General features: G+C 33.3%; 2 protein-coding genes and 1 non-coding gene across 3 annotated transcripts; all 3 read left to right on the top strand.

Moving 5' to 3' along the window:
- The first annotated feature begins 675 nt into the window (after positions 1–675).
- mmm (missing minor mitochondria) lies at positions 676–4788 on the top strand. The gene is made up of 3 exons (XM_085955883.1): positions 676–757; positions 2397–4146; positions 4782–4788. The coding sequence occupies exons 1-3, from the start codon at positions 676–678 to the stop codon at positions 4786–4788; spliced, it is 1839 nt and encodes a 612-aa protein (XP_085812009.1).
- A 202-nt stretch (positions 4789–4990) lies between these two features.
- On the top strand, positions 4991–5584 carry LOC147079108 (uncharacterized). Its single transcript, XM_085955870.1, has one exon. The coding sequence runs from the start codon at positions 4991–4993 to the stop codon at positions 5582–5584; it is 594 nt and encodes a 197-aa protein (XP_085811996.1).
- Positions 5585–12673: 7089 nt separating this feature from the next.
- Positions 12674–12745, top strand: TRNAH-GUG (transfer RNA histidin (anticodon GUG)). The gene has a single exon. It is a non-coding gene; the product is annotated as a tRNA-His (tRNA).
- The last annotated feature ends 1512 nt before the right edge of the window (positions 12746–14257 follow it).

Raw genomic sequence — 14257 nt, 5'->3', positions numbered from 1 at the left:
ATGAAATAAGAATACAACTTACAAATCGTGTTGTTAGTTTTTAAATTTCGATTAAACCCTGGGAAAACCAAGCCATAAAATATAATAGTCAAAAAATACTCATCTATCTAGAAAATATCGAAAATTATACAATTAAATCATGCATAACTTTGGATATTTTATATATAGAATAATTTTATATTATAGTTTGGTTTAGGCAGAGCTTTATGAATTAAAAAAATGAACCAACAATATGTATCCTTAATCCAACGAAAACAAATAAGTATGAATGAAAAAGTGTGCACAATTTTATCGCATTGGCCAAAATACACCAAAACTATTATGGTTTGGTTGAGGCAGGGTTTAATTGATTTCTAAAAACTATCTAAGACCAACTGTAAATTGTAGTCTTATTTAAATAAAAACAAATATGTATGTCTAACAAAGTGTAATGTGCACTATTTATGGTGGATCTTAACAGCCTACCTCCACCCTTCGCCACTGGTGTATAATGAGGAATAGTTATATATTTACCATGAACCAAATGTACGCAGTGCCTGAAAATGCCGCAAAGCGAAAGTCGGGTCGTTAAAAATGGCACATAATATAAAAAACTGTCATCAACTTTAATATTTTTATTAAATGAAACCAATTTTTAGATAGACAAAAGGGTGACAAATAATGATGTCAGATAGAATGGAAAATAATGATTCTGACGACGATGATGATTATTTCTTCGACCGTATTGATGACTTACAAGAAGAAACCCTTGTTGAAAGTAAGATTTTTCATAAATTTTAATTAAATCAATTTATTTTAATATTTTTTTTTTCAAATCAGAATGCTAGAAGTAGAAGCATATTTACGCATTTTATTTCCTGTAGTATATAATAAGTATCTTTATTATGTTCGTTTCGGTTTAACCACCTCTATGCTTATCTATCGAGTAGTTTAAATTTACAAGTGATTTTCCAATTAACAAAACATGATACTCGTATCGTAGTTGGTACTCTTATTTTCTATATGAAAATGTATTTAAAATGAAGAGAGATTTGAGATAATATGTGCATAAAAACATCTTGAAATATTGATTCAAATCATAATTAATGAATTATTTTTAAATACATATAATGTTTATATTATTTAACTTCCACTTGCCGATTTTTGAGAAATATAAGTATCATAATTGGGTTTGGGTCTAAATTCCGAATGCGAAAATACCGAAAGCCAAAATCTACACCGATATTATAAAATAAATCGTCGGTAATGAGGAAGGTGGTCACTGGAGATGGCAAAGGATACGAAGATAAAGTTTGATAAGCAGGTAACTAGATAACGTGTTTTAAATTCTCTGCCCAATTATAGTAGCCATCAATGCCTTTGAAATATTTCGAGTGGAGATATATCACAATATTTACCCACGCATTTACGGCACCCTTCATAGCTTATAATAATATAACTTTACGCAAGTATGAAAATATGTATTAATCACTAATCAATCGATTCAAGCATATTTATTAAATTTAAACTTTTAGTATATTCCTGTACACTTTTTTCATTTATAATTTATGATATTATACACCATTGTATACACAAGATCTAAGAATATGATGTAACTTCCCGGTTGATGACACAAATATTATTGTTTCTGAGGTGTTCACACATATTATGTATGCTTAACTACGAGTATTTAGGTGTAACGCATAAAATCAATAAAAAAAACAATTTTCTGAGTATTTTCTGTATAAATGTACCTATTCCCGTTTTTACTTGGTATAACAAAAGGGGTTGGAGAACAAAGAATAAATACTACCCCATTTATAACAGTATCTCATCACGTGAGTATCTTATAAATATAAGTTTTTTATGCTAAAATTGGTAAACACTTCTAATCCATTTATTGGAAAAACTAATAATTTTGTAGACTTCATCCAACTCGGATAGTAGAGTTGTATCAATATGGTAATTTGCTATTACAATTGAGTGGTTCACAAGCATAGTGAACCAAGTCTGGTTATTTTTGAGTAAGCTAGGTTCAAAAAGAATATTTGAGTATTTCTAATATTGTAAGGGTATGATTGCAATTTTCAAGTATTACTTTGAGTCCTTTTAAGTTATTATGTAAGGGAAATCATACCCTTACATAATAATAAATACTCAAATATTATGTTTGAACCTAGCTTACTCAAAATAACCAAAATGGACTTGGTTCACTATGCTTGTGAACCACCCAATTAAAAAGTATACCTACTATAATATTATAATACACGTTTTATGTTGACCATTTTCACAAAAAACATACTTTTAATTTTAAAATGAGATATAACTAAATGTCAACAATCCATACTGATACATTTCAAGCTTCTTTTAAAATATAATCTAACATAATATATTAATTATTGTTTGTCTTATTTTAGGGACATCGAATCATACAGATGAAGGTGTATCAAAGCGCAAGAAGAAATTTTTACCCAACTATAATGTTTCTGGAGTCATCAGAGTTGAACTAAATGCTTTAACTCAAAATAGTCTTGGGATCGAAGTAGGACCAGATATAACAGGAGAAAATCCATGGAAAATGGTTAAAAAAGAGCTTCTCTATGATAATATGCAAGTTCTCGGAGATGACTCAATTTTTACACAATTTAAATGTGATATAGACGTGTATGAAGAGGACGACATATTATTTGGTTACATCTTAGACGAATCTAATGACACTGATGAGTATTACGTCTGTTTGACTACAGAAGCCAAAAATCACTGCCAGTTGCAAGCTGAAAGATTTCTCAAAAAGCAAGCGAGAAAATTGGAGAAGAGCGTTAATAAAGTTTCGAATCCATGGAAATCTCTAGGAAGTGAACAAGAAGTCGAAGAAAATATGGTCAAAAATAGTCGCCCTTTGATAAGAGTTCAAATTAAAACTAAATATCCAACTCAATTTCAGCCCAATAGATTTCACGATCGCGACACTGATGCCGCCCGTGATGGTTATATAGAATTAGTTCCAACTCGTACATTATTTGAAAATGTCGTCAAGAAAAGAATTGATGTAGCTATACAGGCAAATCCGAAAAAAGTTTCTTCCGAAGCACAGACCGTGCCGAAATTTCCCCAAAACGTCTGGACGCAATGTGGAAACGAAAGTGATATAGTCATTCCGTCAATTTACGATGAAGAGAAACCGAAAGAAGTCGAGACTGAAGAGCCTATACAAAATTCAACAGAACAAACTGACGCACCCAAAGTTGAAACACATGTTGGAAGAAAGCACAAAAAAGTAGAAAAGGATTTAACAACAGAACGATTGAAAAATTTTGTTGACCAAAAAGCACCTGATGTAATGAATCTTCTCATTTTTAATAGTGCAATCGATATTTACAATGTGGACTACCCAGATTTGGTAGTCAGCGATACACTTAAAAATTATGAAAATAATGAGTTCCATGAAGTTATGTGTTTAACTGATGATCGAGCAAAAGATAAATTTATCATATCGTGTTCGTGGCATCCTAAAATTCTTGGAGTTATAGCCGTGGCGTATACAGATTTTACAGCCTGTATCGTCGAGTCTTCGAAAACACCGGTCGATGAAGTCCACCGTGCAGTTTATGGAAAAAATCCCGTTCTAGTTTGGTCTACTTCTGATAATCTGAGGCCGATGCTGTATTTGGAAAGTAACCGCGAAGTAACGACACTCTCTTTTTGTCCGTTTGATGAAAATATTTTAATCGGGGGTTGCATAAATGGTCAAATAGTTATTTGGGACCTGACTGATAAATTACGGAATACTGAATCATTTAAAGTATTGACTGAAACTCAAGAGAAGAATAGAATAGCTATTAACTTGGAAATGGGATGGATGAAAAATATTTATCAAAAATCTGTTATTCGTCCGGTAGCTTTATCCGACTTGGCCTTTGATCATATTGGATCAGTCACAGATATAATTTGGCTATCAGCCGATTATAAAATTAAAAAAACTGGCAAAATGATGTATATTGGGGAAGAAGATGAACAAACTTTACAATTTTTATCGTGTGCAGAAGATGGTAATATTTTAGTTTGGGACTTAAAAAATGAGTCGTCAGTTATTCCTGAAGAGATTAAAGCTGACAATACAAGTCGGGTAGAAAATCGTCCTGACACATTGACTCCAAAAACATCGCCGTACAGTATTTTGGATGGAAATTTCCAGCCAATTTATAAAATAACAGTTTTGAATACAAAAAATAACCCAGAGCCGTTAAGTGATATGGAGTTTTATCACCCACTGGTTAATAAATTCAAAAAGAAATATGATGATGATGAGAAAGATGAAATTAAGCCTCAGCTAGGAGAATATGTATCACCAATTATTTGGCTGGCAACAATGACAGGAAAATTTTCCAAAATTACATGGAACGGTCATTTAATTGAGTCTGATAATATAGTCACTAGTGAAATAAGCACTATTCTATCAAAGTCGAAACTCCATGACGGTCCGATCGTTTGCGTCGTCCGAAATCCCTTTTGCCAGGAAATCGTTGCTAGCATAGGTGGAAGGGTATTTGCTTTGTGGTCAGGTAACCTACAAAATACTCCACTCATGTGGAAGAGAATGAACTACGACATGACAGATGCTTCGTGGTCTGAATACATACCGAGTCAAATATTTATAACGACTAGTGAAGGTTCTATAGATATTTGGGATTTTTTGCAAAGGAGTGATTTGCCCATTGCAACACAAAATATATCGGGAAAAAAATTGACAGGAATATATATGCAACCACATTTTAATATAAACCATTTATTTGGTGTTGCAGATTATAAAGGCTCTCTGCGACTTTTGAGCTATCCAAAAGCTTTCATGCAAACATCCGATAAGCATACACCACAAACAAGATTTTTTTTTGAAAGAGAGCTTGAAATTAAGAATGGTTTTCAAACTTGGCAAGAAAACTGGTCTGTTAAGAATGCCGATATATTGGAAAAAAGAAAAAAACATGAGGAAGATTTAATTCGAGATAATGAAATGAAGGCAAAATTATTCGCTAAGAAAGAAAAAGAAAGAACAAAATTGGCAGAAGAAGCATCCAACATTGAGAAAAATAGAATTATTAGTGCCGAAGAAAGATGGAGAAAACTTCAATGGAAATATATCGAAAAAACACTCCAAGAAAAGAAGAAATTGAATAAAAAGGAGCTGATTAAGCAAATAAAACCCTTGAGAGAACTAGAGGCACAACAGCGAGCAAAAATTAAGAAGCAAATTGAAATTTTGGCCAATCGGAAGAAAATTTTCGACGAATCGGTCGCGATACTTTTCCCAGAAGCAGCACCGCAGTCACCGGTTATTGAAAGAAATATACCAATTGAAGAGACCGCGGCAATTAAAAAGAAATACATAGACGAGTATAACAGTATTGCTGAGAAAGCTGCACAGTTTATTGATAAGAATCCGTACACATATGAATTCAATTGGCAGAAAACTCTTATGGATGGTAAAGAACGCAGGCGTGGTATGGATGTTAGAGCATCAGTTATTCGGATGAAAAATAAAAGATTAGAAAATGCCCTTAAGGAAGAAAATATTGATGCTGATTCTGGAAATGGAAGTAAAGTTTAAAATACATTAAGGTTTATACTAAATCTGGAATATAAAAAAGTACTTAAAAACCAGTGAAACTTATGTCCAAAAATAACAGTTTCAGTTTTCAGTTTACTTTAAGATTTTTACAATATTTATTTTAATGAACTTACTTTAACATTTAATAATTTAAAAGTTTAAATATCTCTATAGACTCAAATAAATTATTAGTTCATCTGAAAGATATGATGATCTACGACAAAATCTATAGGTACTTAATTCATTTTCAGCAAACTTGGGCACGAGGCACATTGGTTCTGAGGTACAGATATAATATATTATTTTTAATTGAGTATTATATTATATTCTTCAGTATTTTACTAATGCACAACGAAGTTTTGATTCAGTAATTTTAATGTATCAATATGCAAAAATTCTAACAGTAATATTATTTGTAATTTATTTTAATTTAAATTGTTATGGGAAATAGATTATAGGTGTGAAACAAATTTAGTGGCTTATAAAATACTTTTGAGTTAAGGGTGTCGATAACTGCTTGACATATATATATACAATTATATACCAACTATATTGATGCTGTCGCATCAGATACACATTCAAAAGTATAATAATTTAAACAATCGTTATGATGTTTCAAATTTAATAATGTGTATAAAATAGTAAGTTAAGCACACATTTTTATCTTAATCTTCATGCTAGTACAACTATTGTTGCAAGTGTTATAAGCATAGAGGTTTTCAGTAAGATGTAAAGTTTTCAATCTAATGTAAGAGATGTTTTGACACAAAAATGTATTTATGGACTTGCTCCGAATGCGAAATTAATTATTCATATTTTATTTTAGCAAAGGAAATTTTATTGCAATTAATAATGTCTACAATTTATTTCAAAATTGACTCACTAACGATATAAATAGGTAATGAAATATTATTACAATAGTATTATTATACTATAGTACTATTAAAAAACTTACTTTTTATGTTTCGTTTGATATGACTTTGAAAAAACCTCTAAATATTTGTTAACTAAGCTAAAACACCGTTTCTATTCACAAAAATATAGACTTATCTATTGAAAAATATATTTATAAGACGTTTACTCCGGTAAACGGTGTCTCGAAACTTTTCGTGTTTTTTTATTCCATTGATTTTCCCGCTTAATTCTTTCTAAAATTATAACCCAACACAGTTGTCAGTAATACATATCGACTCGAAACTTTTCATAGATATAAAAAATTGCTTCACACTATTATAAGTATGTACCTACGTGTTTACGTTATAATATAATATTTGTCCCTAATTATGTTTTTCTTATTAGTAAATAAATAGTGAATAAAATTTCTGTGTTAAATAATAAAATAAGAAATAAATACTTCTTCATAATACATTTTAATTTAAGCTTTTTTCTCTGGTTGATTTGCTGACATTTTATTAAATTTCTATATTTTATAAATTGATAACCTTAATTAGACTTATATAAGAATTAAAATTATGCGTATCATTATCTTCCGGTAACAGATAACGTTAATATTATTTTTTTACACAATAGGTACCTATAAAAGAACGAAATTCAATTTCAAGTGTTGCCATTTCTTTGAGATAAAGAAACACAGTGTCAGGAAGGCATTTCCCGTTCGGCAAAAGAACTTGTTGAAGATGAGACGTGACGATAATTGAATCTGTGAACAATTCTGAAACAATACATTGACACCACTGTTACAATATATACTACTCGGTTTCATGGAGTGATTCCGATGGACATTTAAAAAACAAAAAAAAAACATCAAATCTGAATGGGAAAATAGCAAAGATTTTTTATATGAAATAAGCAAAAAAAGTTTTCAATACACTAACCTTGATAAATGAATCAAAACGTCAGAAAATAGGAAGATTTAAATTAACCATTATTCATGGAATCTAAATGCAAAAAGTAATGACATATCATAATATAGGATACATTTAAAATGTAAGACAATCGTAAATGAAAAAAACCCCAATTCACCATGATGATTTTCGACGAATATAATCATAGTGAAGATTTCAGATCGATGGCATCACTAACAAAAAAATGTATTTTTAGAACACTTAATATTAACCCCATGTTTAGAACACCGGACTACACCCAAATTTTTAATGTAATACTATATTGGCACGTGTGTACCAAATTCCAACTCTCTTGCTATATTAAGGCTATACCTCAGTTGAGGCATGGTCTAAAAAGATCGTGGCTAGGCGATGTGCGGATTGCGGGTCGCGGGTGCAAATGACGCATGCTGAACGAAATATAATTTGTCATATAAATCCAACATGCGTCCATTTAATGTTCTGTTTATTTCGTTTTGGCCAGACCTCAGTGCGTTTCTCCGAAAGGGTTACGTATCTGGGAGTAATTCTTGATGACAAGCTGTCTTTCGTTCACCACGCCAAGACGGCCGTCTCTAAGGCCAATTCGGCCTATCAGAGAATGGCCCGAATGGCGGGCAGCAATTGGGGACTTAAGCCTAGAGCCCTTAAGGTTGCATACGGCGCAATTTTCATGGGAATTGCCGGTTACGCCTCCAGCATTTGGCATTCCCGAGTAAACTCCTTAACTCTCGTGAGACGCGCACTATTAAGCGGGCAGCGACTTGCGCTGATCTCGCTTACCAAAGCCTACCGCACAACTTCTACTGACGCGCTTGCCGTACTCGCGGGGGTGCTACCCCTCGATCTGCACGTCCAAGTCAGAGGATCGATCACCCTCCTCTTGAGGGGGATCAGCACAATACTCGCCGGTGTCCATCTGACACCACCGCAGAGATCCGAGGACGTTCCTTACAGAAAGACTGTAAGTGACATTGTGTACAAGACCGCATTTGCGGCATGGCAGGCGAGGTGGACCGCCTCCCCCAAGGGGCGGCACACTTACCGTTTTTTTCCAGACGTATTCTGCAGGCACCAAACTAGAAGACTCCAACCTTCGCACTGGATTAGCCAGTTCCTCACCGGCCATGGCAACTTCGCCGCTAGACTCCACGAGTTTGGCTTGATAGTAGATGGGCCGGGTTGTACCTGCGGGCATGACCACCAAGATGTTGAACACATCCTCTGGGATTGCCCGCTTATGGAATTCGAACGAGCGGAGCTGTTTGCCAGGGTCCGTCCTCACACGGGCCCAATTGGTCATGGAGATCTGGTAGCAACCGAGGCCAACTTTGCGGCATTTGAGAAATTTGCAGCGTCGTATGGGGAGCGGGATAGTCCCGACTCTTCTGTAGACTCATCCATTTCAATTCGTGACACTCAGTATGCGGGTACACAAAGCGCTTAACGTCAGCGGACAGCAGAGCCAGTCCAAAAACAAACATTTTCTTTCTTAACTTTCTTCTTTAAGCACTACGGTGCATGGTTGCAGCATCAGTCCCGTGCGGCTCCGTCTCGGGACGGAATGAGCACTTAAAATCACTTCTTTCAGACACGTTTAAAGCGTCATAGAAAGCGGCCGTGCATATATGACGGGTGGTGGTGGGCACTTTAACGTATGTTCTATTAGTAACAATAATAATATATTCATTGACATGTTTTCTTTTTCAAGTAAATGGGTAACGTTTTTAGTCATCTTTACACGATTTCAGAAATAATACCCCCGTCGCCATCACGAAACAAATTGATGTATTCACACCTCGACGTTCACTCTCCGAATACCAGCAAGTCCAAAATTTCGTCGCGCCTATAGTTGAAAATTATTTGCCGTAAGTATCGTATTAAGAATAAGTGAAAAAAATGACAGTTTAGTGGGATATCTGATATAATATAATTTTATATAATATCGTACGTAGTACAAATAAAATAAATGTTTACATCGATAATATGTTGTTTACCTGATTGTTAATTTAAATCTGAATGGCATCTTCAAATGAAACGCGGTCTAGGTACTTACTGGTTGCGGCCTGTTATGTAGTGTAGTGGGTTGTTGAAACAGGTAAGGTATTATTATAGTAGAAAAGAAGTTAAAAGACAAGGAAAGGTATCCGCTGTTTTTATAAGATAAGCTTTTTTGGAGTGTTGTAAAGTTGAAGGTAAGAATAACATAAGTATATGTAAATGGCTTAGGTATATTCAATATTTAGGGTTGTTTATGGTTGTTCAGCAACACTGTGCCGTAAAATTGCGTAAGTCATGGCATATTGCGTAATAACAAATACAAAATACTGCAATATCATATTATTAGAAGGCAAGATTAAAATGTGCGGAGCTAAAGGAAAAAAAGAAAACATTGTTATAGCCTCCAGCGGGTCTATTCTATACACAAGGCTGCTTTCGACACGCTACGGCTAGGGATTCCAATACCGGTATTTCAAAGCCGGTATTCCAGTAATTTTCGATACCGAAATACCGGTTTTAAAAATCAGACAATACCGATATATTCGGTATTGAAAGAAGAGAGTGAAATAATAATTATACACTATAATATAATGGACTCGCGTAAGTATATAATTTTTGATGTTTTCTACTGAAGAGTAGCTTATACAATAATGGAGAAATATATTTTTTTTGAACAAATCAGTGGGCAAAATTGTGTTTGGTTTTACTTCTTACGGGATAAAAGTTAAGAAATTATTAAGTGTAAAAAGTGCAATGAATTAATAAAACGTTACGTGGAATTACTAGTGGGGCACATATTATACACCTAAGAACAAATCATAATATAAATTTATTGAAAGATCATTCGAAGAATAAAGTGCCAATAGTTCAATTACTAGGTATTTGTAAACATCAGCATCTCTTTGCCTATTTTAAAGGTTTACATAATATGTACAAATTTAGATGTTTTTGCTATAAAATATTAATTGTTTTTAAATAGATCTTTATATCTAGGTATATTTATTGGTAGATATTTTTTCCATATATTTCACGAATACCGGTATTTAACAGGAAATACCGAAATACCGGTATTGATAATTTCATTAGGTATTGCAATCCCTATCTACGGAAGCTTTGACAGTTCAGGCGGTTAACTTATTGTAATTATTACAATAAGTGTTACTAATTCGATACTTTCCTACCCTATTTAGCTGCCGTAGCGGACCAAAAACATGTCTGTGTATAGAATAGACCCGCATATTGATCAAGAATACAAGGTACCGAGAAGCCATTCACCAAATCAATGCCACAGCATGAATACACTAAGCAATGAATGCAGAGGTAAACGTATACAGGATTATAATCACTAACAAGTAGTCTCTATTTACATAATATTTAATCATTCAGATTATCAAACATTAGAAAACTCTTCCTATATGTATAAAATATTAAACTTTATTATTTAAGAAATAATTTGCATGATTTTAGAATGTAACATTCTTTATTGAGCATATGTACCTAATTTGAAAACACGTCAGAAACAAGCATTAGAAAAAATCTTGCAAAAATATGGTGCCGGGTGGGACACAATCCCGCATATATTGGATTCCGGCCAATGTGTACCAATAACTATATTTTCTGAAGTGAGGTTACATACTAGAAAAAATACGTTAACACTAAAATTTGGAGAGATCCTGAGGTCGGCTTGGATTCAGGTTTAGTATATATTATTGGTACTATTATTGATACGCCCACGAGAGTCGAGCGACTTAATCGTCGGCTTATAATGTTGTGGATCCCAAGTTAGAATCCTGGGTATGGCAAACACACATATTGTTTTTTCAGTTTGTGGTAGAGTACGAACCTAATAGATTGAGCAAGTGGTTAACATCCATTTCTCGTAAAAACAAAATCTGTTAATACAAACCTTCACTCTGTGGAGGCCTATATTATCATATTAAGATCGTATATGGTCAAAAGAAAAAAACAAAAAGATTTGGTACTCTGACTTAAACAACAAAAGCTGATTGCAAATATTAATGCAATTCGATAAACGCTTTAGTTGTATACCTAATTTATTTTGTTGTAATTATGTGTGACATAGGTAGCTCAATTGGTAAAGCAAATGGGCCCAAATCCGGTCGATGCAGGTAGTCTTGTCTGGTGTCGTATTTGGCAACGTAGATTTAATTATGTTTTATCAAAATCCAAAGCTGCGATGGGCTGGCTACGTGAAATGTATTGTTAAACATGGACTGACAAAACGTATATCGTTTAGTAGTTCTGAATGAAAACGAAGTGAGGGAACTTGACAGTCTATAGAGAGTCTTGCGCGTGTGATCAACTGGTATAGGCAGCTTAGGACCGGCTAGAGTAGAGAATACTGAATAAAGTGGTAAAGATGCACACCAGGCTTTAAGTACTAGAGAGCATTAATAAGAAGAGTTGCTTTGAAAACAATATCATGCCGAGAAATGGTCAATTAATAATAAATTTGTTTCAATTTAGTAAAAATTATTTCAATAAATTTAATAAAAAAAAAATCTGATCTTACGAATGTGACAAAAGAGTGGCTAATATTTCTTCATATTTCCTTGTCTCAGCCCAACGTTAATATTTAAAAAAAACGACCTACATCCATTAATTTTGACACAATATATTATAGGTACATATTATAATAAGGCAGAATGAAAAAACGCAAATACATAAATCCACAGGCAGACGCAAATATGCAAGAATAATTTTCACTAGAGTGACACCGATGGAGATTCCACGTCAGTACATCAAAACATATTTTATTATTTCACAGCAAGCCAAAGAGTAGGTCGATTATTTAGGTCATGTAACAGTTGAAGTACGATTTTCTAACAGAGAGGGATCAAAAGAAAATAATACTTCAATACTTGATGCTGCATAATGCATATATATGTTTATTCGTAGTTTATTATAACAGACTTTTTTCTATGCACACTTTGCTTACATAAGGTATGTAGACAGGGTTTTTACTTGGCTACATACTTTATACGTAAGTGGTGTTATAAATAAAAACTACCGAAATCATTCCTGATACTATTTATTATTTTACCATTGGTTTTCTGATTACTATGAATATATTTGTATTATAATATAGATACCTATGTCATTTCAAGTATGACTGTAAAATATTTCACTTTTTAATGCAAAATGTGAAAGTGAATGGCCTTTGATTTGATACGAATACTTGCTATTTAGCGTTTAATTGTCACTCGCCTTATCAGCTTCGATAGCCGTGATCGTCTAGTGGTTAGGACCCCACGTTGTGGCCGTGGTAACCCAGGTTCGACTCCTGGTCACGGCAATGGATAATACCATTGTCATGGCAAAGCTTTTTTAATTTTACTTTTTAACAATCTAAAATAAAATATGGAAGAATTGTACTATATTATAAGAATCTATTTTAGCGAGCTGGGTTTTATCTTTCTCCATCTTTATTGAAATTCAAATAGTGTATTTATTCACAAGAAGCAAAATTTTAAAGTTATACATTTATAACATGATTTGAAAAATATAAAGAAAATAAGTGGCATTATCCTGAGATTATAATTGAAACGAATTTTTAAAACATAGCTAAAAAAGAAAAATATATGAAAAACGTCTATGCATAAGTACCGTGTCGTGTGATCGGATACCCCCCTCCTCACCCTCCATCCAGATCATTCCATGTGCCTTTCTTTTCTGATGGATTGACAGATGTGCGGCGCCCGCGAATTCCCCCGCGGCGATATCCCCACCACCAAACCATTCCTGCGCACCTATTATATACACAAGGCTGCTATATGCGACTATCAGTGGCTATAGACGGTAGTTAATTATATTTATGTATTGAAGCGATTCATTGTTACAATAAGTTAACCGTCTAAACGGTCAAAAAGTGCTATAAAGCACCTCTCTTGGCTGTATTAACTTTTAGAGCGAGTTAGACAGTTTTGACAGTTTAGACGGCTAACTTATTATAACAATTATAATACCCCAATACATACATATGATAAATTACCCTTGATAGCCGCCCATAGCAGCCTTGTGTAAAGAATAGATGCGCAAAATTGACACATAAATAATTTATTTTACCATATTCGCAAACTGTAGGTATTGTTATGTTTTATAATCATTTACTTCCGACCAATAGGAAGTCCTCGCCATCGTCATGTGGTTAAAACTAAAGAGCAGACAGGGAAAAGATGTCTATTTTGTGAATACTTGCTTGAATGATTACGTAAAAAAAGTTTTGTGAAATGTTACTATTGACAGTGTTTTTCTGGCTGTCGTGCCAACTTCCGGGCAAACATTTTGGCTTGTCTCACCGGAACGATTCTTTCCAGTGAGTCGTTAAAACTTTAACCGAACGTAATAAATGCTAGCTGACAGTATTATTATTTATTTTATAAGACCATTGTAATTTGTTTAAAAGGAGAATATATCAAAGAAGGTAAACTAAATATAATTATATATTCATATGAACACACATAATTTTGAAAACACTTCTAAAAAATGTAAGAAGCGCTTCCCAAATTGAGTTACGATCAGCAATTGACTTTTGTATTTTAAATCAAAGTGTGTATTACTTTAGAATTTACTATAGAATATATTTCAATTCATTCTTAAATCTTGTGAATTATTCGCTGAAAAAAAATAGTTTACTATATTCATACGAACTTGTTTTCTATTAACACATCAATTAATAATCTGAACAGAAAAAGGATGTAAAATGAGAAAACGTTATTATGACATTTGAGAAGGAAAAATGAATCTAGATTTATAAAGCATGAGTTAAGATGGTTATAGTAAATGAGAAAAGTATGGTTTTGATAAG

Source organism: Rhyacophila brunnea, unplaced genomic scaffold, assembly GCF_057557595.1.
Source record: "Rhyacophila brunnea isolate RB1 unplaced genomic scaffold, BYU_Rbru_1.0 scaffold_10, whole genome shotgun sequence".
Taxonomy (NCBI): domain Eukaryota; kingdom Metazoa; phylum Arthropoda; class Insecta; order Trichoptera; family Rhyacophilidae; genus Rhyacophila; species Rhyacophila brunnea.
The sequence above is the reverse complement of the archived record's forward strand: the minus strand, read 5'-3'. Positions and strand labels throughout refer to the sequence as shown.